Below are 27,913 nucleotides of genomic sequence, written 5' to 3' on the forward strand. Positions count from 1 at the left end.
ACAAACGTCACCCTCAGCACGGCAGAGGTCCCAAGCGCCACCTGGTGGTTGTCCGGGTACATTGCAGTTCTTTTTGAAATAAAAAAACTGGCCTCAGGAAATACAACGTGATTCACGTGGGAATCACACAGGAATCACGCAGGAAACCGTCCATTTCCAACCAGTCCCCACTGTATAAACTATCAGAGCTTAGAGTTGCCCAGTAAGTGATACTATGCCTTTAGCAAAAACACCAAAAATCACATGTTAAAATTAAAACAAGGCAATATAGGCACAACATATCTAATGTAAGTATTAAATTCATTGTTTGATGTCAAAGTGATATTTTCACTTCCACAATAAGCAGAAATAAACATTGTTGCATTAAGTGGCCATCTGCTGGAAGTACTTACCAAAGTAAGTAGCTTTGGCTCCCAGTTTATTAAACATCAACTTTCATGGGCATGCAGGTAGCGCTGTACTGTAGGTGGCGCAGCAGTTAGCGCGGATGACCCACAGAGGCCTTAGTCCTTAATGTGGCCGACCCGGGTTTGAATTTCCCTTTGGTCCTTTGCCGCATGTCTCTCCCCCTCTCTCATACCCCTTTTCCTGTCAGCCTACTGTCGAAAAAACTAGCCACTAGTGCTGCAAAAACATCAACTTTCCTTTTGTATTTACAGTTATAGTCTGGTCTTTTTCCTCTTAATATCAAATATATATATATATGAAAAAAAAAAAAAAAAGTATATATATATATATATATATTTTTTTTTTTTTTTTTTGCTTTTTAACCCTTAATTTGACATTTTCTCTTAGCTTACCTGTACTGATATCTCACAGTTATTAGGTTTTATATATGTGTAGAAAGATGAAAGTCCTGCATTGTTTAAATAGAATTATAATACATGAAAATTTGTGATTATAAATTGACAAAATTTGAAAAATAGGTATGATCATTTTTACAAAGGACCGTTTTAGCTATTTCATTAGACTATAAGATTGATTGTCATGATAACGAAAAGGAATGACAACTGTAATGCCGGTGAAATTAGCAACTAGAGTTTTTTCTGAAGCTGAAATGGATGTTTCAGTAAATGCTGAGGTGCATGATTAGAGGCATTAGAGCATTTCTTTGAATTACAGAGTTAGTACCGATTAGCTTTAAGATATGAATGGAGGGACATGAGAGAGGAGGAAAGAAAGCGATACGGAGTTCTTGCAATGAAGCCTAATGAGAGTCAGGCAACCAAAGAAGCTGGGCAATGAGATTAGATGCAACTCAATTCAATTACTGCTGAGCCGCCACGGTTGATGCTTCAAAACTCATCCTGTTAAGAACTGGTTCAGAAACGAAGGAGAGGGGCGCAACCCTCAGTCAGCCACTCAGCTGCAACATCTCATTCCCAAAAGCTCTTCTTTAATAAGCGCACAAGTCATCTTTAGGTCCCATCTGGATTTTATAACAGGAAAATCTTGTAGTTATTAAGTTTTTGTCCAACAGCTGTTTATGCAGTTTTACACAAACGTATAGTGGTTCCAATAGAGCATTTGGAGATTAGGAACCAACTTAACATCTAATTCAGGCATGAAAAATGACAATTTGCATTTTTAGAAACAACTTTTGTCCAAGTCTCTCTGCCATTAGTTACGCCTATGGCACTAACATTCTCTCTTGTCTCTCAGGTCCGGTTCTCCACATAGCTCTGAGTCATTCACCCACCCCAACAGCAGCCTATGCAGCTCAGCCTAATGCTGCAAGAGAATACAGAAATGTTTTACCAGCTTCATTTTACTATGTTTTTACCATACTCTTGTTGAGGATTTAGTTGTCCATCTAACCCAATCATGTTTCAGAATCAGCAGTATGTGAGCAAGTGTTTTTTGTTTGTTTGTTTTGTTTTTCTCTAGTCGCTATCGCAGGCATCTAAGTTAACCTTTGCTTTAGTTCTGTATCCTGGCAACGTTATATTGTAGAAACACTGATGTATTTTATCAGACCTAAAAGGATACATGAAAGGAGGTCACTCTGACATTGCCTCACTATTTGGGATGCAATACCAACACCCATGAAACAAATTTGTCTAGATATGTTGTACCTAACGTAAGAGCAATCTGGATGAGAGCTAACAAGAATGGATTTACAGAGATAGTGTATATTATTGTCTCAGCAGTATGATTGGTACTAAGAAGCTTGATCAGCAGAAGCTGCTCCACGCTGTTGCATTTGTAGTGCAGCGATTTATAGGAGGTGATAAGGAAACTGTGTCGTTGTCTTTCATAATTTATGTAGTGGTGTGTTATATTTTCAGATGTATCACAGCTGTGGGGTTCCTGGCAAAGACTTGCATTTATTTACAGCTCTTTTTTCTATGTTGGAAATAGATATTGCCATCAAGTGCATTTATGGGACCCAACAGTGCAGTTTAGCAGGGTGAAATGATATACCAGCTGAAGATCGAAATTATTCCGTTTGCAAAAATAGCAACTGACTGCTGCAAATTGGTCTTAAAAGCATGAAATAGGAGAAAGCTTAAATATAGATACAAATTAAAGCAGTAACTTGCTAAATATTCATATTATTTAACCATTTTAGTTTTTATATACATACAACCGAAAAGGTTTCAGAGATTTTATAGGCATTTTATTTAAAAGACCAACATAAAGCAACTGAACCTTGAATGGAAGAAAAACAGTAAATGCTTTTTCTGATTTTCGACTGTCTGCTGGTATGCAATCTATTCTCATGATAAACCCAGCTGTTCTCTAAAGGCTTCAGAGGTTGGTTTAAGAACAGTATTTAGTAAACGTCTACTTGAAGACTGCAGAACACAGCAGGTACGTCAAGAATGTGGAGAAGTTTACCGTAGTGCTAGGTTATAAAAAATTACCTCAGGCTTTAAACTTTAAGCAGAGCAGTGTCCAATCCATCATCCAAAAATGAAAACAAATATTACACATACACTACTATTCAAAAGTTTGGGGTCACATTGAAATTTCAGGTTCTAACCAGAGTAGAAAAAAAAGTGGGAGGCCGCGTTGTAGAACTGAGCAAGAAGATAAATACATTAGAGACTCTAGTTTGAGAAACAGACACCTCACAGGTCCCCAACTGGTGTCTTCATTAAATAGTACCCGCAGTAGCCTGTTTGTGCTGTCCTCTGAAGGGAGTAGTACACGCCGTTGTAGAAAATCTTCAATTTCTTAGCAATTTCTTGCATGGAATAGCCTTCATTTCTAAAAACAACAATATACTGTCGAGTTTCAAATGAAAGTTCTCTTTTTCTGGCCATTTTAGCGTTTAATTGACCCCACAAATGTGATGCTCCAGAAACTCAATCTGCTCAAAGGAAGGTCAGTTTTGTAGCTTCTGTAACGAGCTAAACTGTTTTCAGATGTGTGAACATGATTGCAAAAGGGTTTTCTAATCATCAATTAGCCTTCTGAGCCAATGAGCAAACACATTGTACCATTAGAACACTGGAGTGATAGTTGCAGGAAATGGGCCTCTATACAGTACACCTATGTAGATATTGCACCAAAAACATGAGACATTTGCAGCTAGAATAGTCATTTAGCAATGTATAGAGTGTATTTCTTCAAAGTTAAGACTAGTTTAAAGTTATCTTCATTGAAAAGTACAGAGATTTTCTTTCAAAAATAAGGACATTTCACTGTGACCCCAAACTTTTGAACGGTAGTGTATGCAAACCTACAGAAATATGTACACTTGAATTGATAGGCCAAGAAGCAAAAGCATCTATCAGAAAGGAGGATAAAAGGCTCATGTTAACCCTGAAAAAGCTACAAACATCCATTGAACAGTTGGAGGAATCTGTGAAAAGAAAAACAATTAGCCAGAACTTCTAATAAATGTTACTTCTTAAGCAGTAGGACATTTACAGTTTAACACAAGCCATAGAGAGGACACTGCAAACATGTGAAGGAAGGTGATATAGCTTCATGCAAAATGCACATTCACCCGAACCTATAATTTCTTAATTGCGGGAGCTGCTCAAAGTTGATTGCAACATGAATTGAGCTCCATAAAATGCAGTGTTAAAAGAAAGTATCTCAAAGGCTGGAACTACTTGCAACAAGGGCTAAGGTTTGCCTTCGAAAAAGGTTGTAAAATACAACTATATCTACAAGGAAGGATTTAGATGAAAACCAATAAGTATTAAAATGGAAAGGATGAATACAAACACATACGCTACCTAGATGTATGTTTGTGAAAAGAGGAGAAAAACCTGTAGGTTTCTTTCCACTTCACAGTTACTTTGTTTTGTTTTGTAAAATCACCAAAAAATCCATTTAGTCTGTTTTTTTTTATAGGAAAGGTATTAACTAGTGAACAAAAATGCATTATGTACGAACTATTATAACATTTTTAAATTCTTTGTACATAGATTTTTGTCTAAATCCCAAAAACAAACTTTTTTGCTGAGTTGAGAAAAAAAAAGAATAAGAGCAGAAATAATCCTTTTCTGGACAGACTATTTACTGCCACCAGATTTCATCTCTTCATTTCCATACAAATGTAAAACTCTGCAGGCATGGAATCTTCTGTGAATCTTAAATGAATCCAATTGTTCCTGAGCAGTTCTGCGTTTGCCAGAGGCAGCAACGAGACAAATGCTGTACAAATCAGCAGTTTCAAAATAAAAGGCCTCCATGACTCGAGTCTGATTGACAGAACATGTTCGCTCCTCCGCACTGGAGGAGGTACTTTATTTATTTTTATTTCTGTGACACCCCCAAACTCATACAACAAAAAGTATTGCATATTTTTCATCCACAATACTACTGCTTCTAGTATAAAATGAGTCAAAAATCTTCTTGCATTCCCCTGAGTTTTTCTGTCTCTTAATTCTTAATGTTCTGAGATATAAAACACTGCCTGTCAAACTGCTCTGCTAGAATCATTAGATGCCTGTAAACCCAAAACAAACATCTACTAATTTCTTATTATCACATGTCATACAGCTGATGTGATTATAGCCTGCTGAATGGCTTTCTGACATTTTCTACCTTTCCTCGCTTTCCTAAACGTTTCCAAACCACTAGAGACCATTTTGACCCAGTTAATCTGCATGACACCTCCTAACGTGAGAAGCTTTTACTGCTGGGAAGACTGCCATGCTGTTCAGCTAGCTGACGCTTGGAGAGGTTCTGAGCACATGTCTCCAATGAATAATGCATCCATGTTTTTCAAACCTGCATCCGTCAATTTAGCTTTAAGGTGGATGAGTTTCAAGGAACCATATAGCAGGCAAGCAGCCAGTGATAAATGGGTGATATTTAACTGGATTTTTATTTAATCTTTTATTTACAGTGTTAATGTATGTTATACATTCTTTTTTTATGTATAGATTTTTAGAATTGCATTAATTCAGTTATGGTGTAAGGTATACACACATTAAGCATTAGCCAAAATCAATCGGGTACAGTTTTATACAGAAAGCGTCGTAATAAACATAATAAGAAATGATTTTATGCACAGAGTTGAATTATAGATTAAAAAAGATTTTTCTCCACAATAAAAGTAGGCATTAGGTTGACACACAAAAATATTGTGGATTGGTATTCCCTTTAGGATAATTAAGGTTTTGCTTGGACTTATAAATGCATCCAGCTCACTAAAGAAAGTTGATATGCAACAGTGGGCTAGTCATTGTTAGATGAAATGATGTTCTTTTAGATGATTAACATAACCTGTTTTTAATTTGTTTATAATCAGTGAAGACATTTTGAAGCCAGATTTTACTTTTAACCATAATGCGCTTTTTATCTCTTTCTAAGGCGTACTAAAGTTAACCAAATTGGGTTGAAATAAAACTTTTTATTATTTATAAAAAGATATTTAAACAATATCTGTTCAATGTTGAGTGATCAAACTAATGCTTGATAAGTCTGACTATATTAGATTTTAAACCGGAGATGATAAAACTTAAACCTTATTTGTTAAAAAGCTCCTTCCAATGATTGATTTCACATTATATTTTGTGTTTGCTGCTTCATAAATGTTTATGAAAGTGTTAGGGGGCACTTTGATTTTATTCAGTTTAATCATGGTCAAAATCTCATATTTGGGAAGCATTAGTTTCCCCTAAACAGCCAAAAAGAAAAGATAAATGAGCTAAAATATGGTGTAAGCACCATCTGCAGAAAATAATCTACAAAGAATTAGATTGTATGAGATTAAAGCATTTTATGAAAACCTATATCCATAATACAAAAAAATATTGAACAACAAAGAACATACACTGTAACAAACACTTATCCCTGGATGAGGGATGGTCGTATTTATTATTAGAATATGTGCTCTTATTCAGCCTGTTTATTAGATCAAAAGTTGCTTTTAAAAAATACAACTTTTAAGCAGCAATTAAAAAAATATTTTCATTAAACTTTTCATTTATAGAAAATATTTCTTTTAATTGGTCTGATTTTATTGGTGGCAAGCACATAATCATGTTAATAGACATAACTACTTGAAACATCTGTCTCTATGCAATGAATCTATATTAGTCTTTAATTTAATGAGAAAGAGAACGTTTTCAGTATTATTATTTTAATTTAGTGAATAAGACAACACGTGTGTATTGAGTATTTGTTTGCCAGTAATTAATGACAGTTTGAAGGGACAAAATGTACAAAAATGGGTGTAAAAGATGGCATTAAATAAATATGAAGATGATTGAAGCAGGGCCAGCTGTATGTGGTTTAAGTCAGCGGTCCCAAACCACCGGGCCACGGACCGGTACCGGTCCTTGGGTCATTTGGTACCGGGCCGCACAGAAAAAAAAAAAAAAAAATATATATATATATATATATATATATATAAATTTATCGACGATCATAGTCTGAGTGATGTTTTATTTTGAAAAATATAAAAAATTGCGGTATCCTCTCCCAATTACATTAGTTGGTACATCTGTGCCTCTTGTCACAGGTTAATTAAGTTCAAGACTCATCCTACCAATAATATCCTATCTTTGTGAAGCGGGATTTTCTGCGGTTACAGCGACCGGCTTGTTGTTTTATTTTTATGCTGTTTGTATTTGATTTTATGCCAGTAGTATCATTTTACTTAATCGTATCTCCCCAACTTACCACACCAAATATTTGCTTTAATCATGGAGTGAGTAGAGTTGCAATTTTCAATAACTATACTACGAGCATTATTTTCTAGGAGGTAATTTTATTGATAGTATTTAAATCTTTCATGTTATATTTCAGCATTCCATAATGATGCTAATATTCTCATAGTGCACATATGTAATTTATCTATTGTGGAAGCACAAGGATTTTAAATATTGGCAGACTCTAGTCGATTTTTGCTTTGGTAGCATTTTTAAAGGAAGCGTATCTCATATGCCTACATCTTTCAGCAATCGAGGGTAGGCATTTGTTTTATTAAACAATAGATAATTAGATTTTTCTGCACATTCAATAAAGTAGAGATCAATAAGTCAAACTTTAATTAATTAATGATGTGGAGGATTAGGATCAGTTGTCATGGGAACATGTAAAGAAAACTTTACCTTTGAAATGTAGGCTGCTTTTTTTTTTTTTTAAGTCGCATGTTAACTGTGCATTTATTAACTGGTTATTAGTATGAAAAAAAATTAAGGTTTTTTTACTTTTCCTTTTAGTCTTCACTCTGAAATACCAAAATTGATATCATAAAATTAATAGAAGTAAACTAGCATCACAGGATTAAAAAAATATATCTAGGACAACATGCGTATGAGGGGCAGCGTTTTTTCAGCCGTATGTTAAAGGGATAGTTCGGGATTTTTGACATGAATCTGTATGGCATCCCCATCACCAGTGTCATGCAATCACACTGACTTACCCCTGGCAGCATCCTGTGAGCAGAGTTCTCGTCCAGCTTTGGTCAAGCCGAAAGTAGTCCGGCAGGTTTGCTAGACCCAGCGAAATAAAACGTTTCTCTTCCCAAAATATTATGTGTTCAAAAGAGTAATATTTTTGCATCCCAAAAACATTGTAGTGGAAAAAGTCACACGTCGTTATCACTTGGTCCTATTTTCTTTCTGTTCGTATCAGTGCGCGCCGTCATTCTGACAGCGAGCTCAACAACAGCCAGATGCATGAGACATGCATCTGGCTGTTGTCAGGTTAGTAGGCCCTAGCTGTCAGGTCATGGTGTCGCGCGCACTGATACGAACAGAGAGAAAATAGGACCAAGTGATAACGACGTGTGACTTTTTCCACTACAATGTTTTTGGGATGCAAAAATATCGCTCTTTTGAACACATAATGTTTTGGGAAGAGAAACGTTTTATTTTGCTGGGTCTAGCAAACCTGCCGGACTACTTTCGGCTTGACCAAAGCTGGACGAGAACTCTGCTCACAGGATGCTGCCAGGGGTAAGTCAGTGTGATTGCATGACACTGGTGATGGGGATGCCATACAGATTCATGTCAAAAATCCCGAACTATCCCTTTAAGCAACACACTTTTACAGTGTTACTTTACATTATGCTCTCCTCCGTATGAAGCTGGAAAATAATTTTAGCAAACTTTACAAAATGCTCTCTGACAATCAGCTTTCAGTGGCCTGACACAGTCGTAAACCATTTTGCAGTCTTTGTTGTAGCTACTGTCTTTTCTTTAAAGCAGAACTAAATAACATTTTTACTTTGATATAGATTCTCTTTCTAGTCCCTAAGATGATAATTTAAGTGTTTATAAGACCCTTGTTATCTTTACTTACGGGCTGTGTTCAGAAACCCACACTTTGGCACCGACCCAGTGGAAGTCTGTTCATGGCAGCCCGACCATTTTCATCAATAGCCACACACCTGGATGCAACCATTTTTTATTTTGAATGGTTATGACATGGCAGAAATAGCAAAAAAGGGCAAAGAAGACCCTTTGTCATATTAGAGAACAAAAGAAGGGTTTGGGGACGGGGCTGGAAGAAGAGTGAAAAGCAGCATATCAGGAGACATTATTCCAAATAACCTTGGAGAAAAAAAGTTAAAATTGCAACTGAACATTTGAGAAAACAGTTTTATTGTTTTTTTTGTCTAATTATCAGAGAACTGAATATATTGACCCTTAGAAAAAATGGCAAGGAGACATGTTTCTAATCCTTAGTCTAGAACTTTTATTGAAGGAGTCAAAACCTGGTAGCCTTTGAGGAACTTACCGAAGACTTAAATAATCTGGCACTGATAACTGGTAGCAAGCAGTTTAAATAGAGACTAGAGCAGGTGACACAAATTTACAGTGATGAGAAATTGGGCAGGGCTAGACAGGTGAATGGAATGAACTATTAAGCTAGTCATCAGTCCCAAGATCAGGACCCTAGACTCGTGCTTTCATAACATCATCAGCATACAGTAACCCAGGGATGATTTTGCCACACCTTCTGGCTTGCGCTTCATTCTTTTTTGAAATCCTGCATATCTCTCCATGCACCTGGACCCTTAACCTTTTGATAGATAATGAGCTGGGTTAGTGTTAGCAATTAGCAATCAGCACTCCGTCTGCACAGACTTAAAACATTAGTACAGAGCAAGCAGGTAAAATATTTCAACACTCTTTATGATATAAGTAAAATAAGGATAACAAAATGTGTAAGCATAATAATATGATTAAAGTAGAATAACTCATGTGTAATTAATCCAACAGTTAGTCTGTATTGCTTTACTCTGCCAACAAAAAGACGTGTGGTGGTTATATGAAAGTATGGGAAATTACAGACACACAATCAGCACAACTTTTTCAACCTCAACTAAAAAAGTCACCTGGACACAGAAACTTGGATTTTAATTTTCTTCTCTTTTAGCTATTTTTTGTCATTTAGAATACTTTACCATAGATGTGGAGATTAGGTTGCCTACAGTGTTTACAGTAATAAGAAACTGACAACTGTTAACTTTGTCCACTGCTTATCATGGAAATGTGACAGGAAATTTGAATAACATTGTCTCACAGTGAGCCTATATAAATCATGATATAAAATCTATTTACGTCTGCCAGAATTTGGTGTTGTTTCATCCTTTTTTCCTTCCCTCTTTTTGTATCAGTTACCAGCATGTCATAAGAAGAAAAATGAGGCGATGTATAGAAAAGAGGCTTATTTGACATTCAATTTGCAATTTCATTGACCTTGGTTTTTAATGAATTACCAGTAGTGTGTTTGATTTTCATGAATAACCTTCATGTTCATTGTCACTTGTTCAACACTGGAGATGATTTAAGCCATTTTTATTTCAGCTTGTGCTACATGCAATTCATCCCCCCCAGAATTAGGTCTACATTATTCATTCTGTGGTATGCGATTTGACCGCAGTGTTTCTGAGCGCACTGTTAAATGAAAATATTTCACGTGTGAATTAATCATTAGAAGGGCTCATTCTCCATTCTTCTCATAGCATAATGATCTCTCTCCTTTTACGACTGGCCTGGATGAATCTTTTATTGTTTTTATCTTTAAATGCTCTAGCACAATCCACCAAGGAGACAGGGACACAGTGTGTTTCAAAGCAGTGTCAAAGTCAACATCTGGCTGAGCTAAATGGCATCATTCAATAAATGCGAAATGCAATAAAGTAACTTACTGATCTTTTAATAATGTGGAGACGCCTTTTTAATTTAAACTGAAAATTACTAAATTTTGCACGCACATTCTCCAAACAGTAGACAGTGTTTTGACTCAGATGCCACAATGCTTTTATTTTAATGAGATGATCTTTTAACCTCTATTAACCTCAAGAATAAGTCAGGCTGCCCTTGCATAATTATTTCTTTGACCCAGTCTGTTTTTTGTTTTTTTCTGCTATCCTCTGAGTCATTATCTCTTTCTCTCCAGGTTTTTCAATCCTTCAGGCCATCATGGAAGCAGCAGTGGCCAACAACTGGCAGGTGACTGCTCGCTCTGTCAGCAGCACAACAGACGCCGCAGAGTTCAAGCGCATTATTGAAGAGATGGACAGGAGGCAGGAGAAGCGTTATGTGATCGACTGCGAGTTGGACCGCATCAGTACTATATTGGAACAGGTGGGTCCAGTTTTTTAGACTCTGGTCAGGCATTTATTGTTGCAGACATACCCAAATACCTGTACAATGCAAATGTTAGAACACTGCAGACAATACTTCCTACAAGAATAAAAAATCAGGAATCGTTTATTGTCTTCATGCATTCACAGATTATGAAATTAAATTCAGTACCTCTATGTAGAAATTATCTTATATTATTATCTTATATAGCTGACATTGTTCAAAAACACTCATTGTTGAATGAACTTTAGTGATACAGTATATACAAAGCTTTTCAAACTATTTAGTCTTTCTTTCATGTAGATTTTCCTTTGTTGTTAGAATTTAAGATTGTGGGAAAGTTTCCGCGTCATATTTAGTTGGCTCAGATTTGCTAACTTCTGGAACTGTTCAAATTTGAGTCTTCTTGTCACCAGACTTGCTTCAATTCATTCTGCACAAATTCGTTACAGCAGTGAGAGTGACTCACCGTTTGTTTTAGTTTAATGTGTTCTGACTGGTGACCGGCCAGTCTTTGGTTTGCGTGTTCTTACTACGTAAGTCAAGAAGACTCAGTGTTTAAGAGTTTATGGAGTTTTTGAGGGTACAAACTTAAATGAATGAATACATAATAAAATAAAGATGTGAATTTCCTAACCATTAAGTTTTGAGATAGACAATATAATAATCAACTGTACCGCATAATAACTGAACATGCCTTTTAAGTGATTAAAGTTAAATTATGAATGCTGATGAAATTATGTTTTATAAATTCAGCAATATGATATAAATAATTATTTCACTGTATTTAAATAATATATTTTGTGACTTCTGTGGCTCATCATGAAATTATCTAAACTGCCAAGTTGACTATTTTTTTTTGAACAAAGACTTTATTTTATCAGATCAGTATTCAAAATCAATGATTCATACAATACGCCAGAAACAACAATTTCAATATAACCATATAAAAAATTGGGTAACAACAACCAAACAGGTCGGCGAGCTGAAGAGCCATGTTTTCTTTTTCCTTTTTCTTCTTTATCTTTATTTCAAGTTGACTATTTAAACTGGATTAGAACGACAACATAGAGGTTCTGACTAATAATTGGCAAGTCCGGACAACTTCTTTCGAGTTTACCTTGACTCTGAGGTCAATATATATGCTGCGAAGTGTGGAATTAACATCAAGTTGTTTTATCCAAAAATTGGTCCTAAATATCTGCAACAAATTCAGCTATTGCATTTTATTTTATTTTATTTTACATTAACATTTATTTCATGAAATATTTAGATTTTATTTAATTTTGTCCACTTTATCCCACCATACTAGATAGCATTTAGTAACAGTGTATAGTAGTGACCAATGTATTTTCAGTGCTTTTTAAAAAATCTTTTAATATTGTTAGCTAAATATTTATCAAGAGGCCAAAGCTTTACAAAACAAAAAGAGGATGGATCATAAAAGTCAAAAAATGTTTGGATTGGAACATTTGTATTTGAAGCTTATTTGTAAGTTAACCTTAAAAGAGTAAGTAAGTAGAGTAAGTAAGTAACCTCATTTACCTCTTTTCTAATCTACTAAACCTTAGCTGGAGGTTTCTGCTTAAAAATTAAATGTTAGTTTCATCTTATTTATTAGCAGATTTCCAGTAAAAGTTCCACCAGACGTTGGCAAACTACAAACACTTAATTTTGTGATCATGAGTCTGAAAAACAGTTTTGGAGCCATTCCTGCCAGATAGATTACATGCTCTTGTGGAGATAGTCCTGTGATATTGCTATTTGCTGTGGGTAACAGTGAGATTTTTATTCCTTCCTGGTATCATCTTTACAAGCGTCAAAGTGAACCCAGTTTACCTCTGTTATATTAGCCAGCGCATGTTAGTATAGGCTTTCATGTCTCATCCTATTTGTACCTTCCAAAAATTTTTAATGTGTTTCAACAATTCAAACCTCACTACTCAGGTAAAGTAGAAAAAATAGGGTTGTAAATAAAAAGTAACATTTATAATTGGAAGAACTGGAAGGGGTGAAATAAAAATGACACTGATAATTTTGTGAAAAAATGTACAGTAAATGAAAGGGAATTTTCTTACTGTAAATGTTTAATATTTCTTTAATTTTTAGTAGATATAAAATGAAAACAGTTCAAGATTAATTTACACCTCGTTACTGCAACCACCACAAGAGTTGAGCCCGCTGAATACAGAATTTAATTCTTAAAGAACACAACTTTTTAAGGAAGAAATCTAAATGTTTACAAAACAATTGTTTAAACTTATTTCACATCCATAATGCAAGAATAAAAAAAAATTAAAAATCTGAATTATATCTTTGTTGTTATATAGTTACATTTCTATTTAAATTAATCTAACTTGTGTATGTTTTGATCTTTTTGTGTATATACAGGTGCTGGTCATAAAATTAGAATATCATGAAAAAGTTGATTGATTTCAGTAATTCCATTTAAAAAGTGAAACTTGTATATTATATTCATACATTACATACAAACTCATATATTTCAGATGTTTATTTTGTTTAATTTTGATGATTACAAATGACAACAAATGAAAATCTCAAATTCATCATATCAGAAAATTAGAATATTGTGAAAAGGTTCAAAATTGATGGCCCCTGGTGCCACACTCTAATCAGCTAATTAACTCAAACCACCTGCAAAAGCCTTTAAATGGTCTTTCAGTCTAGTTCTATAGGCTACACAATCATGGGGAAGACTGCTGACTTGACAGTTGTCCAAAAGACGACCATCGACACCTTTCACAAGGAGGGCAAGACACAAAAGGTCATCGCTAAAGAGGCTGGCTGTTCACAGAGCTCAGTGTCCAAGCACATTAATAGAGAGGCGAAGGGAAGGAAAAGATGTGGTCGAAAAAAGTGTACAAGCAAGAGAGATAACCGCACCCTGGAGAGGATTGTGAAACAAAACCCATTCAAAAATGTGGGGGAGATTCACAAAGAGTGGACTGCAGCTGGAGTGAGTGCTTCAAGAACCACCACACACAGACGTATGAAAGACATGGGTTTCTGCTGTCGCATTCCTTGTGTCAAGCCACTCTTGAACCACAGACAGCATCAGAAGCGTCTTGCCTGGGCTAAAGAGAAACAGGACTGGACTGCTGGTGAGTGGTCCAAAGTCATGTTCTCTGATGAAAGTAAATTTTGCATTTCCTTTGGAAATCAAGGTCCCAGAGTCTGGAGGAAAAGAAGAGAGGCACTTCATCCACGTTGCTTGAAGTCCAGTGTAAAGTTTCCACAGTCAGTGATGGTTTGGGGTGCCATGTCATCTGCTGGTGTTGGTCCATTGTGTTTTCTGAGGTCCAGGGTCAACGCAGCCACATACCAGGAAGTTTTAGAGCACTTCATGCTTCCTGCAGCTGACCAACTTTTTGGAGATGCAGATTTCATTTTCCAACAGGACTTGGCACCTGCACACAGTGCCAAAGCTACCAGTACCTGGTTGAAGGACCATGGTATCCCTGTTCTTAATTGGCCAGCAAACTCTCCTGACCTTAACCCCATAGAAAATCTATGGGGTATTGTGAAGAAGAAGATGCAATACACCAGACCCAACAATTCAGAAGAGCTAAAAGCCACTATTAGAGCAACCTGGGCTATCATAACACCTGAGCAGTGCCACAGACTGATCGACTCCATGCCACGCCGCATTGCTGCAGTAATACAGGCCAAAGGAGGCCCAACTAAATACTGAGTGCTGTACATGCTCATACTTTTCATGTTCATACTTTTCAGTTGGCCAACATTTCTATAAATCCTTTGTTTTTATTGGTCTTCAGTAATATTCTAATTTTCTGATATGATGAATTTGAGATTTTCATTTGTTGTCATTTGTAATCATCAAAATTAAACAAAATAAACATCTGAAATATATGAGTTTGTATGTAATGTATGAATATAATATACAAGTTTCACTTTTTAAATGGAATTACTGAAATCAATCTACTTTTTCATGATATTCTAATTTTATGACCAGCACCTGTATGTGCCTACTGTGCATCTTGGGCACTAAGGCAGTTATCTTTATCTGTTCTTTTTTTTTTTTTTTCTTTTTTTTGAGTAAGTGCCTTGCTTATCAGAGATTGAGGTCAGTGCCTCCTTGCTCAGCTGAGTTAGTCTGAGGTTTTCCTGTGCAAAGAAATAATTGGAGTGGAAATGTGTTGTAGAACAGTATTGCAGTTAACTATTATTGCTTATAGCAAAATCAGCAGAATGAGAGACTCGTTGGAGTCACTGTTATTTTTAAACATGATATAAGAAGCTGTAGCAGTACATGCTTCATATAGGTTTTAATTGTCATATAATTTTGGATCAAACCAGATTCTTTGTTTTGTCCTTAGAATTTTTGGATATAATTTATTATTATCCATAATTCTGGAGAGATCATTAGATTTGTTGGTTAAACCTAAATCCATTTGCTTAAATGTATTGATATTTTAAAGGGTTTATGATGCCACAGACAGTAGCTTGAAAAAAAGCCTTTGAATTAGAAAAAAACATAAAAAAACATTCCAGATCCTTCCTCAAAACCTAACAGTGGGCATAAGCTTCTCTTCCACTTATTTCTGTTGGACTGGAATCCACAAAGTAGGTTTAAATGGTAGACAAACAAACTCTGGCTCAGTTTTCTGAAAACGTTTTGGCCCCTGTCCTGACGTCGATTCCGTCACGCTAGAGAAACCTGCAATGATTTTAAGCATAATGGAGGTCCATATTCCAAAGTAAATTCCAAACGAGATGCAAATCAATGACTCATCCATTGTTCTCCTGGGTTGTTAGTCTTTTGTTTTATATAGATTTTGTGTTTGGCCAATTAAATCATGATGAGTGTACTATTGTTACCTCTTTGAAATGTGTTAAAGGACCTGAGTGAATATGCTTGGAAGCTGAAACTGCAATTCAGTAATTTTTTTCTTTTAGCAAAGTTGGCTTCTTCACCCCTTTTTCAAACCATCTGTTCTCCCTGTTTGATCTGTCCTCTGATGAAATGTCAGCATTCTCTGTTAATGCATATATGTTGTTGGATTTCTTATTACAACCTCATGTTAGATCACACAGATTAGACATGCTTATTCTACCTGCCAGAGGTCACTCTGGTCTTGGGTGGCTGATAGTTGCATAAGAGCATGAACCGATCATATTTGGGGAGACTGCAGATGATACAGCTTGTTTACTCCTTCTCTGACAACCAAAACCCACTCATTCCTTGATCACGTTGATTGCCAGAGGAGCAAAGGAAAGGTTCACCAGTCCTTGTTTTACGGGAAAACATAATTACCATGAATAGACGAGTGGCTATTATTTCTTGCATCTCCCCTGTTTTCCTGACTCACTCTACCCTCCCCCTGGCTTGCTTCTGATGGATTATAAGGCAATCAGTTGCAGAATTGGATTCTGCAGGTTAACATTTATTTAGATATTGGCTTCTCTTTGCCTCACAATATCCCCTCAACAACCATTAATTTCACTTGTTTCTTAAGAATCTAATTTGATCCGAGAGCCACAGTTATAAAACAGAGCTGCTAATAGTATTCATTTGCTTTGTCTATTTAATTTGAAGCTGCAAATTTCCTTCTGCTCACAATCTTGGAGAGAGACTTTTTTATTTATTGTGTTTAACACAAGCTTAGTCTTATCCATCCATCCATTTTCCGACACGCTTAATCCCAAGTAGGGTCGCGAGGGGTGCTGGTGCCTATCTCCAGCTGTCTACAGGTGAGAGGCGGGGTACACCCTGGACAGGTCGCCAGTCCATCACAGGCTTTGTCTTATAAAGGAAAAAATTAGTACATTAATTTGATACAAAAAGGTGATATACATCCACAGTTTTGTGTCTAACTGCTCTGCTGTTTCAATCAGTGTACTCATCGATGATGTAATTATTTTCTCTTGGTGAGTGCTCCTCACCTATCCATACATTGTCATCACAATATTTCCCTTTCTAATGTTCTTTTATTTCATGCTGAGATAAAACACCGCTTTTGCAGCAGCTAACCTTCAAAGCAGCTGCTTGGTTTTGCCCCTCCGTTCTGCAACAACCTCAGCATGGGGGCTTCTCCCTCCTCCTTTTTTGGAGCTAATTGGAATAATCCGTCCAGCTCTGCCAATATAAATGAGTCACAGGCATTCAGGGAAGCTGCTGGACTTCTCTCTGTAGCTGCCCCCTATTGGGCCACACCATTATACTCTGAGTCAGGAATGGACTGTGTCCCATTAGGGAAATCACACCAAAAATGGCCCCCACTGTGAGCTATGTGAAGACCTACGGCTTTTACCTGCTGGTGTGGCTCTATTAAGAAGCTATTGCAGACAGATACAGATACATCTGTGGTAGACTGGTGAGAGGGGCTGAGCAGCCGAGGCCAGTGTCCGTTTTTTTTGGAATGCTGACTTGTCGCTTTGTTCTGTCAAGGTCATTGCCCGCTGAGAAGGAATTATAAAGAGGTGCAGATTCAGCAGCCAACTGGGATTTTTTTTTCTGTGGCTTGGTTTTGTGATTTAATTGTAAGTAATCCCACTGCAGAATGAATGACTTTATACACACTGCTGCAGCTTGTGGAATGTGGTGATATGTTGAATAGGCAAGTTTAAGTATGCATAATTTGATATAATTGTTTCATAGCAGATAAAAAAAATCCTTTATGCTGCACATGATGTAGCAGCACAGTTTATCCAATCTTTGAAATACTGCAAATTCTGTGTTTTAGCAATGTGCTAGAAGGCAATACGCACCATGGTGGACGTAAAATCAGCTTATTAACATCAGGTACCTTTTATGTTTGACTACCTTCACTCTGATACCCTTAAATATCTTGCGGTGCAACCAGCTGTCTTTAGAAGTCACACATTAGTGAATTAAGACCCATAGTGATGTCGGGGGGTGAGCTAGGCTGTGCTATAACTATCCCCTAAAAAGTCATAGCACCCCAAAGAAATTAGTAGATTTAGATTTTCTTTTCACTCTAGGTTATTATTCAGGAACCTTTGGTTGTTTTGGTATTAGTCTCACATAGCACAACCAGTTCTAATGTTACGTTCACACCGGGCGTAGCAGGTGCAGCAAAAACGCATCTGCTGCTTCATTTTTACTGCTTGTACCAGTTAGTTCTGATATGCAGCTGAAGCAGCTTTGCTGCTCTGGCTGCGCGGTACAAAAGTGAGTCTGACGCGCGTTGGGCGGAGCTACTCTGTCCTTTCTCTGCCTTGCAGCTATATTTGCTGTGTTCAGTGGGAATAAAGTAGTTTTAATATGTTTTTAAGTGAGAAAATCCACCTGTAAACTTAATCAGTGCAGTCAGTTCATCCAGATTACAATCACACCTTCCAATATTATTTCTGTCGGAGCCGCTCAGAACCCCACATACCAGCCGTGCGCTGTCAGTAGGAATCCCATTCAACAGCAACCTCTGGCCGGGTCGCCTCCTCGCGGTTCACCGCGGCAGCTGGTAGGTGTTTTTCATCTACATAGTCCAAACTGCAGGCACCAGGATAATAAAAGTGAACATATTCTGCGGACAGATTTCTGCATTTTAAGTTAAAGGTACACTATGCAACCGGTGTTGATTTTCCAGCGAGGCTCCCCCCAGAGGGTGAAAGTAAAAGTGCACTGTCGTAAATATGCACAGCTGTTCTCCTGGTTTCTCCGTCAAGCCAGGCGCGGTTGTTTTGAGCTTAGCAGACAGGCGAACGCAACGAATGACTAAGCATCTGACGCGCCGCAAACGCGCTGCTGCTCGAGATGGAAAAATTGAATTTTTGCTGCTCAACGCGCCGGGTCAACCAATCAGAGAAGCTGATCTGGGAGCTGGCAGGGAGAGAGACACAGCGCTGATGATCACTCCTCTTAAACAGTTTATTGACGCCTAAATTAACTTAAAATGCAGAAATCTGCCGGCAGAATATGTTGGCTTTTATTATCCTGCTGCCTGCAGTTTGGATTATTTAGATGAAAAACACCTACCAGTTGCCGCGGTGAACCGCGAGGAGGCGACCCGGCCAGAGGCTGCTGATGAAGGGATTTCTACTGGGGCGCACCGCTGGTATGTGGGGGTCTGAGCGGCTCCGACAGAAAAAATATTTTAAGGCAGGATGATAATCTGAATGAACTGACTGCACTGATTACGTTTTCAGGTGTATTTTCTCACTTAAACACATATTAAAACTACTTTATTCCCACTGATCACAGCAAATATAGCTGCAAGGCAGAGAAAGGATAGTGAAGCTCCGCCCAACGCGCCTCAGACACACTTTTTCACCGCGCAGCCAGAGCAGCAAAGCTGCTTCAGCCACGCGTCGGAACTAACTGGTACAAGCAGTAAAAATGAAGCAGCAGACGCGATTTTGCTGCTTTTGCTGCGTCCGGTGTGAAAGCAGCACTGCACAAAGATCGCCACTGTGCTAGCAACGAGCATGCTTTTAACTGGGGGGTGTAGCAGTTCTCGCCGTAAAGCAAGACCGACTCTCGCGAGACTGCTGAGCCTGTGGGTGCGGGTCGGTGCTCCTGCAATTGCAAGTGCGGTATTTCCCCCACAGACCACCAGGGCGGCCAAGAATACCTTTGTTCAACCTGAAATGACTCATTTAATCATCCAAAACGTTATGGAACACATTAATTAACTGAAAAATGTTGCATAGTATGCCTTTAATTTAGGCGTGAATAAACTATTTCAGAGGAGTGATCACAGCGCTCTGTGTCATCAGCGATGTGTCTGACTCTCTGCCAGCTCCCAGATCAGCTTCTCTGATTGGTTGATGTGGCGCGTCGAGTAGCAAAAGTTAAATTTTTCCATCTCAAGCTGCTTCAGCTGCTCAGATGCGCTGCGGGACCTTTTGCTGCGCCTTGACGCCTGTCAACCATTGACTTTGCATGTAAACTCGCTGCTTCTGCTGCGCCTGCTGCGTATGGTGTGAACGTAGCATAATTAAAAACGAATTATGTATATGAAAGAGAAAAACCTTGTTCAACAGGAATTGAAGGCATGAATGTTTCCATTTCAAGTAAATGACTGGACCAGTTAACACATATGCAACATACAATACTTACCAACCTCCCTACCTAACTACCGAATGAAGGAACAAAGAACGACTGACTGACCGACCTCTGACCGACGTCTGTATGCCTGCCTGTCTGTCCACCCCGCCGTCTGTCTGTCTGTCTGTCCGTCTCATTGATGACGTTATATTTAAATCCAGTCTTGTCAATTCAAAGTATTTCTTCTTTTCTATTTCTTTCATAATAATAATCTTAACTTTCTCAACTTTGATATAACTTGAGAACTTTAACCATTTAGTATTCATTCATTGCCTATATTTAACCTTACATTACATCCACCTCTTCAGCTGCCACTGTTGAATTCCTAATGACTTCACTGTATATTTTTCCCCCAGAATAGTAGAAAAAAAAATACAGTTAATTAATTCTTACTTTTTTTTTTATTCTACACAATACTCCCTATACACACGCACATGGTTGTTTTAATTGACTAGCAAAATAACAAATTCATTATGCTCCCTACTGCTGCCAGTTGCAGAAATAGGAGGAATAAGGAGTGAGACATCATTTTTTTATTTGTCTGTGTTTGTTGAAAAATGTATGAACAAAAACTCTTCAATCCTCCATACCACCCTCAGTGAATGCTTTGCTCCCCCTTAGCACCTACAGAAAAGAAAAATCTCTAGAGCCACCACTGCCCATGGGTGTAATGTCATATAAGTAAATTACAGAAGTAGTTCGAGAATCTTAGTAAACAAATGGCAACTTGAAGAACAAGGAAAGCAACACATAGATCTGGAATAAAACTGACTGCATAGATTTAAGTAGGGTTGCTGTAGGTTATGAAACAACAGTGTTGTTCAGTTCCTCACATACAAACAGAAAGAGTGACACAAAATGAGAAATGAAAGAGTTAATCAGAGAAGCAGCCAAAAGGCCCATAGTAACTCTAAAGGAGCTTTCTAACACAATAAAGAATATGGACATACTTCTGCAAAGGACTGTAAGCTGAGGATAGCTTTAATGAGAAGTGGATGTTTGGCATTCACAGTAATATCTCTTCATTCATTGGTTATATGTCTGTAATTTTTAAACACTTCAAGAAATAAATTGCAGAAATTTAACTCTTAAAAGTAGTTGATTTCAGACTAAGAAGAACTTTTGATTAAACCAATGCATGTTTTTCATTACACAGCATGCAGAGTCCACTCTAAATATATTCTTTAAATGAACACCAAGAAGATATCTTGTTTTTCTAAATACTTGTCATAATACTAATTACATGCTTACAGTAGTACCTTTTAGATCATGAAAACAATCACTTAGAATCAGTTTAAGGGAGCTTATTTTAGTTTGGGACAAACATCACCCCAAATTTAATCATCGTTCAAAGTCTGATTTATAAATTTCAGGAAAAACGCTTAAAGGATATCAAGCAAGCATATTGTTGCGTCTGGCGACCGATATAAATTTTTGAACCGATATTTTATCTTCTTTCTACCATCTGTATAGAAACTAGCATTACTGGGCTCCACATGATCAAACTCAACAGAAATTAACTTAAATTGTTCAGCAAGAACCAATATTCCTGTATTTTCATCAAATAAATATGATTAAGCAATTATAAAAACGGAGACTTGATGATTTTCTGGGCCAATCACCTAATGAATTAGTTATTTTAGTTTGTGCTCTGAAGACGATGAAGGGCTCATCAGGCTCACTGTAAACAAAACATTGCCTGTTTTAAAATTCGATCACATCCAGCTCTGTGTTGTTTATATTGGCCCCATTTTTTATGTGTGCCGTGATGTAACAACACACCAAGACAAGTATTTACATACTGCTGTGTCAGGCCACCTTTTAAGTGCTGAGCGAGCTGCCCTGTAAATGTGTTTTTTGGATCTGAGCAGAAAGCTACACCAGCACCATTACCACTTTACACTGTAACAACCACTTAGGATTTATCATCTATAGGAGTTCTCCGTCCAAACTGTACAACAAATAAATCACCCCTACAGCCGTGTTTCCCAAAACCCATTTATTGGATGCTGAAGGTTGTTTTCAAAATGCCGTGATGCGAATGAGGCATTAACAAGAAGGACTGCAAAAAAAGTAATAGATTTGTATAAAAAGGAGTAAAACAAAAATTGTTATAATACTTTCCAATCATATATATATATATATATATATATATATATATATATATATATATATATATATATATATATATATATATATATATATATATATATATACATATATATATATATATACATTGTTCATAAAATTGTATTGCAGCTGTGTTTGAGCATCTGTATTGTCATATTTATCTGAGGCAGGTATAAGATTTCTTATATCTGTGTAGATGATCCCTGCTGGCCCACTTTCCTCAAGGGATTCATGTTTTGGAGCCTGTTCAGAAGGAGCAACCTGCTTGTCACTTCTGTAAAGAAAGCAGAAAAAGTAAAGAAGGAAATATGAAAACTGGGGACAAGCCCAGGGTGAGCAAGCTGTTCAAAGAAAAGCAGGCAATGAGCTCTGTGCCAGCCAAGAAGCTGTATTTTAATACAGAAAAACAAAAGACAATAAGAAGTGAACTGGTTTTTCAAACAGAGTGGGAAGAAAATAGGTTCTTCTGGGGTTTTGTCAGAATACAATTCCTTTGCCTGTAGAGACTATAGACTCGGTCATAAAGAATGGACTGGAATGTAATGTTATGAGTAAGTAAAAAAAACAAAAAAAAAAACAAAGCCAAGTCACTTTGTAAATGTCTATGCATGTTTTAAGCCCTCTCACCTGCAAAATTCAAATATGCAGGCCTGTTCTAGTCCTGTTGACCTCATTCACAGCTCTGTTTACCCTCAGTCTGCATCGCTCCAAGACACTAATTCAGTGAAAGAAATTATTTATATTTTGTGATTAATGGTCAAAATCAAAGATCACTGTATACATAAGTAATGTTGGCATGTAGGACAACCAATAGATAAGAAGCTGAAGGAACATTGTCTACTATACCTTTAGGACTGTTACTGTGATAGAGTCCATCAAATTAGGTCTCAGTTCCTCTTGATGCTTTTCCTAAAGCAAATGTTCTCCTTTCGGCATAAAGCATCAAATTTTTCATCTTTCATGCCAAATACAGAAACAAAATGGCCTTTTGCAGTCAAAAGCCAGCCGAATGGCAGCCCACTTCCCTGCAGCTCCCAACAAAATCTCCTCAAACTTCCAGACAGTGGCCTTTTTTTACTCTGACTCCACCCTTTCACTGAATTTCAAGATCTGACCAGGAAACAACACTTTTCTTTAGATCTTAATTTCCATAAATAACATATTAGTACAAAGATTGATGTTTAAAAAGGAATTGTAGGGGATCAGTTAAGGGCCCATCGAGGAAAGTGGGGAAATTTTGAATGTCTAAGACTGTACCATCATGATGGTAGAGTAAACATTCTGACAATAGGTTAATAAATAGAGTAAAATAAATAAATAGGCATTGAGCTCAAGCATAACTTTGCATTAGTCACCACAGGGAGTTAGTGAGTGATGGAAGTGGAGATCTACTCAATTAATTTCCTTACTTGGAAACAAAAACGAAGTAATGGTTGTCCTATAAAATGATAAGATCCAGCTACAATGTTTGACAGACAAACAAAACAAATAATGACGACATGATGACCAACTATGATTTAAACTCCATCTTTATTTTAAAATTATGAGACAATTATTAATGGTCATCATTAAAACATGAAACTAGCCTTTCAGAAGTTTAACATTTTAGAAAATACTAATCAGAATATGCCTTGTGGCCCTAATTTGCATCCCAGGGCAAAGTGGGAAGCCGTTTTCTTCTTCCCTTTCCTCTTGGAAAAATATGGAGAAACTCTAAGGGGGTAGGTATTATAGTATGAAAAGTTGATCAAAGTAGGACATTGAAAATAAAAATAGAAAATCTATCTAGAGTAAATAAACTTGTGTACTTGGCAGTATTAATTTTTGACACTACTGAATCTTTGTCAGATCCCACACTAGTGCTGTTTTGTATCACAATCAGCCATGGAAGCCTGTAGTTGTCCTGTTATGCTGTTATTTAGAGAATAAAACAATCTCACAGATGTTAATCTTATTTTATTTCAATGCAAATATAAGTCAGTTATTTTTTCCATTACTATGAAATTCAATTCAAAAATACTTTATTGGTCACAAAGGGAAATAAAATGTTGTAAATCTTATTAAGGTTACTTAAACTGGTTATTGTAGAGTTAAAGATTGTAGGTATGAGAATCTCCCATTCTGCTTTACAGAAAACAGAGAACCAGATAATAAATAAAAAAGCTAAAATCTTCAGCTGCCTATAAATATAAAGCCTTAACTTTTAATGTAAATCTTTGCATTCCTGCATAACCTGCTGTTTCATCTCTGTTTTTATAGAGGGAATAAAAATCATACCACAAATGAAGATCTCTTTATTCTCTTCACACACCTTTCAACTAAGGGGAAACTAAGAACATGTCTTAGTTGACCCTTTTAGCAACACATATTACGGAGATGGGAGAATAATGAAGGTATCTTGACTCAAAAACAAAGAAGGAAAAGAACAAACTTCAAAGGGAGTGCCTCTTTTGGAAAAGCTCTTTTAAACTTAACAGTATCTTATCTTCCCTTAGTCAGATTTAAGAGTGCTCTCAATGTGTCCTCCATGCTGGATGTAAAGCTCTGGGTACCGTTGAGGACCCTTAACTAATTGTGATAATAGAACTAAATGGGATTAAAGTGTTATCATCAAAGAGAAAGTGACCTGCTGACTCAATATTTGAGTGAGAGGAAAGTATCTTCTTCAAGATTTTATGTTTCTAGGACTACAAATGAAAACAAGGATTTGATAAAGGCGCTACCACTAAGGAGCCATTATTTTCACCTAATCAGGCGTGAAAAATGATCCCGATCATTTTCAGAAAAACCGAGTGAGGCTATTTAAGCATTTCCAAATTCTGCCTCGCGAAAATGAGCTGCAGTGTCAAACAATTTTTCCCCTTCAAAATATCCCACACCACATTTTTCTCTTAGAGAAATATGGAGAAACTCCAAGGGGGTAGTTATTGTTGTATGGAAAGGGGATTAAAGTAGGACATTGAAAATAAAAAATCTATCTACAGTAAATGAACTTTTGCAATTGGCGGTATACATTTTTGACACTACTGAATCTTTGTCAGATCCCACACTAGTGCTGTTTTCTATCAAAATCAGCTGTGAAAGCCTGGAGTTGTCCTGCTATGCCGTTATTTAGAGAATAAAACAATTTCACAGACGTTATCTTCTTTTCTTTCAATGCAAATATAAATCAGTTATTTTTTCCATTACTATGAAATTCAATTAAAAAATACTAATTGGTCGCAAAGGGAACTAAAATGTTCAACTAGTTATTGTTGACGTTAAAGGCTGTAGGTATGAAAATATCCTACTCTGCTTAACAAGAATAAAACATGGAAAGGCTTCAGCTGCATATACATTTGAAGCCTTAATTTTTCATTTAAATATTTGCTTTCCTGCATAGCCTGCTGTGTTATATCTGTTTTTATAGAGGGAATCAAAATCATATCACAAATAAGGATCTCATTATTCTATTTACACACCTTTTAACTAAGCGGAACCTTATAATATGTCTTAGTTGACCCTTTTAGCAACACATATTACGGAGATGGGAGAATAATGAAGGTATCTTGACTCAAAAACAAAGAAGGAAAAGAACAAACTTCAAAGGGAGTGCCTCTTTTGGAAAAGCTCTTTTAAACTTAACAGTATCTTATCTTCCCTTAGTCAGATTTAAGAGTGCTCTCAATGTGTCCTCCATGCTGGATGTAAAGCTCTAGGTACTATTGAGGACCCTTTACTAATTGTGATTATAGAACTAAACAGGATTAAATTGTTATCATTAAAGAGAAAGTGACCTGCTGACTCAACATTTGAATGAGAGGCTATGACCTTCAAGATTTTGTTATATTTCTAGGACTACAAAGGAACACAATGATTTAATAAAGATACTACCATGAAGAAGCCATTATTTTCACATTAACAGGCGTGAAAGATGATCCTGATTGCTTACAGAAAAACCTATTTAGGCTGTTTTAGCATTTCCAACTTTTGGCCTCGCAAACATGAGCTGCAGTGTCAAACAATTTTTTCCCCTCCACAATATCCCATACCAAATTGTTCTTATATCTCAAATGAATTGGAAGGTGTTATCTGAAAAAAGTCATGTGCATCTAAAATGTTCTCCAACGAGGAGAAGGCCAACACTTCAGCCTCTGTCGGTAGCGACATAAATCACTGCAGCCAGAGAAAAGCATCTCGGCTTCAGCCGGTTTTGGTCGTAAATTAACCAGCAGCACTTCACCAAGAACACCTCTGCAAAAGCCTTGAAGTAAAAAAAGGAACTGAAGAGAGGAAAGTCCTTCTGCATCAAAGGCTTATGGAGATCAGATTCACCCTTTTGTCCCAAACTGTGTCAAGTACTGCACTTTGGTAGCTCGCTGCAGAGCAAAATGACACAGCAGTCTGGAAAGCTTGTTATGGACACTTGAAAATGCAAATACAAATCATATTTGAAGTTCAGTGGGTTTGATTCACAGCACCCTGTTGGAGCAATGATGCTATTAGATAACTAAAATAAAAGCAGGATTAGAGTAGTAGAACAGCAGTAAGCCTGGATCAGAACTGGCCAACACTGGTAATTTACCTTACTACTTAGCAGCTTACTTACAAAATATGCTTAATCTAATATTGTATAAATGGGTATTGCATTCCCATTCCATCTATCTTTTTCCTATTATCAGTCACTGGGTGCAGGCGAAAGGTGGGAGGAACCCATGCTAGGCTGCCAATCAATTGCAGGGCAACATAACAATGCACTCACACACAGTTTAGAGTCACCACATGACCTAACAGTCATGGAAGCCAGAGTGCTCAGAGAGGACCCACGGATGCATGGGGAGATCATGCAAACTTAATTTCAAAAAGATAAAAACCAGGGAATAAACCTAAAGCCATTTTACTGCAAGGGAACAGGCAACAGTGCTAAAGGCTGTGCCACTGTGCAGGTTGTATTCATGTTCTGTTTATTATCTTAATTATACCTTTAGTTATATAGTCTCTTTGAATTTAAAATAATAGTAGAGAAGCACCTAATGCTGTAGTTATTGAATAGGTCGCAACTTCTCAGTCGTTGAACCACCATAGTTAGGACTGTTACGACCCCCTGTATGTCTAGGGAAGTGGGGGCATAAACATATAGGCAGAAACCGGTAAGTTCTGAAACCGGTAAGTAAAATGATTATTTATTTGATAACAAGAGGTGCAAGCAATAAACAAACAAAAGGAGGGTGGGTGAGGGTGCTGTGAAAATAACAAAGTTAAATAAAAGAGATCCTCAAAAGGAGGATTGTACCTAACTACAGATTTAAACCAAAAGGGGATTCTTACTAAAAAAACACAGAGAGCACAGCACCCACAACACCTACAGTAATGTAACTAACAAAGAAAAAACTCAGTGATGCAATCAGTCCAGACTCTGGCCCTACCTCCACCCTCTTTCTAGCATCAAGCTAGTAAAGTTTGCACATTAGCCAAACAGAACAAAATACTTGACACAAGCTAAGTAGCACAAACTCCAAATGGGTAACCAAAAAGATAAGAGAGCTACTCCACTAAACAAACAAGCAGCTGCTAACCAGCAATGTCGAAGCCGAACCCTGGCCTAAACGCACCAATTTTTCACCAAACCAGCCTCTCATCCACACGAAGCCGGCGTTTCGGGGGTCTGTAAACGATCTTTTTTTTATTCAGCCTTCAGAGTGGGAAGATTCTGAAACGGCGTTTTCGCGTTTCCATCTTTAAG

At 37.0% G+C, this 27,913-nt stretch overlaps 1 protein-coding gene across 3 annotated transcripts in view; it reads left to right on the forward strand.

The window, feature by feature from the left end:
• Nucleotides 1-27,913, forward strand: part of LOC119797468 (glutamate receptor 3) — a 176,490-nt gene that overhangs the window by 73,003 nt on the left and 75,574 nt on the right. For all 3 annotated transcript variants that reach the window (XR_005282593.1, XM_038306547.1, XM_038306546.1), the window contains exon 4: nucleotides 10,825-11,012. Coding sequence is in view for 2 of the 3 variants with exons in the window: in XM_038306547.1 (XP_038162475.1) it covers nucleotides 10,825-11,012 (188 nt within the window). In the remaining variant the exon portion in view is untranslated. The remainder of the gene's footprint in view (nucleotides 1-10,824; nucleotides 11,013-27,913) is intronic.

Source organism: Cyprinodon tularosa, unplaced genomic scaffold, assembly GCF_016077235.1.
Source record: "Cyprinodon tularosa strain WSP-4 unplaced genomic scaffold, ASM1607723v1 ctg584, whole genome shotgun sequence".
Lineage (NCBI taxonomy): Eukaryota > Metazoa > Chordata > Actinopteri > Cyprinodontiformes > Cyprinodontidae > Cyprinodon > Cyprinodon tularosa.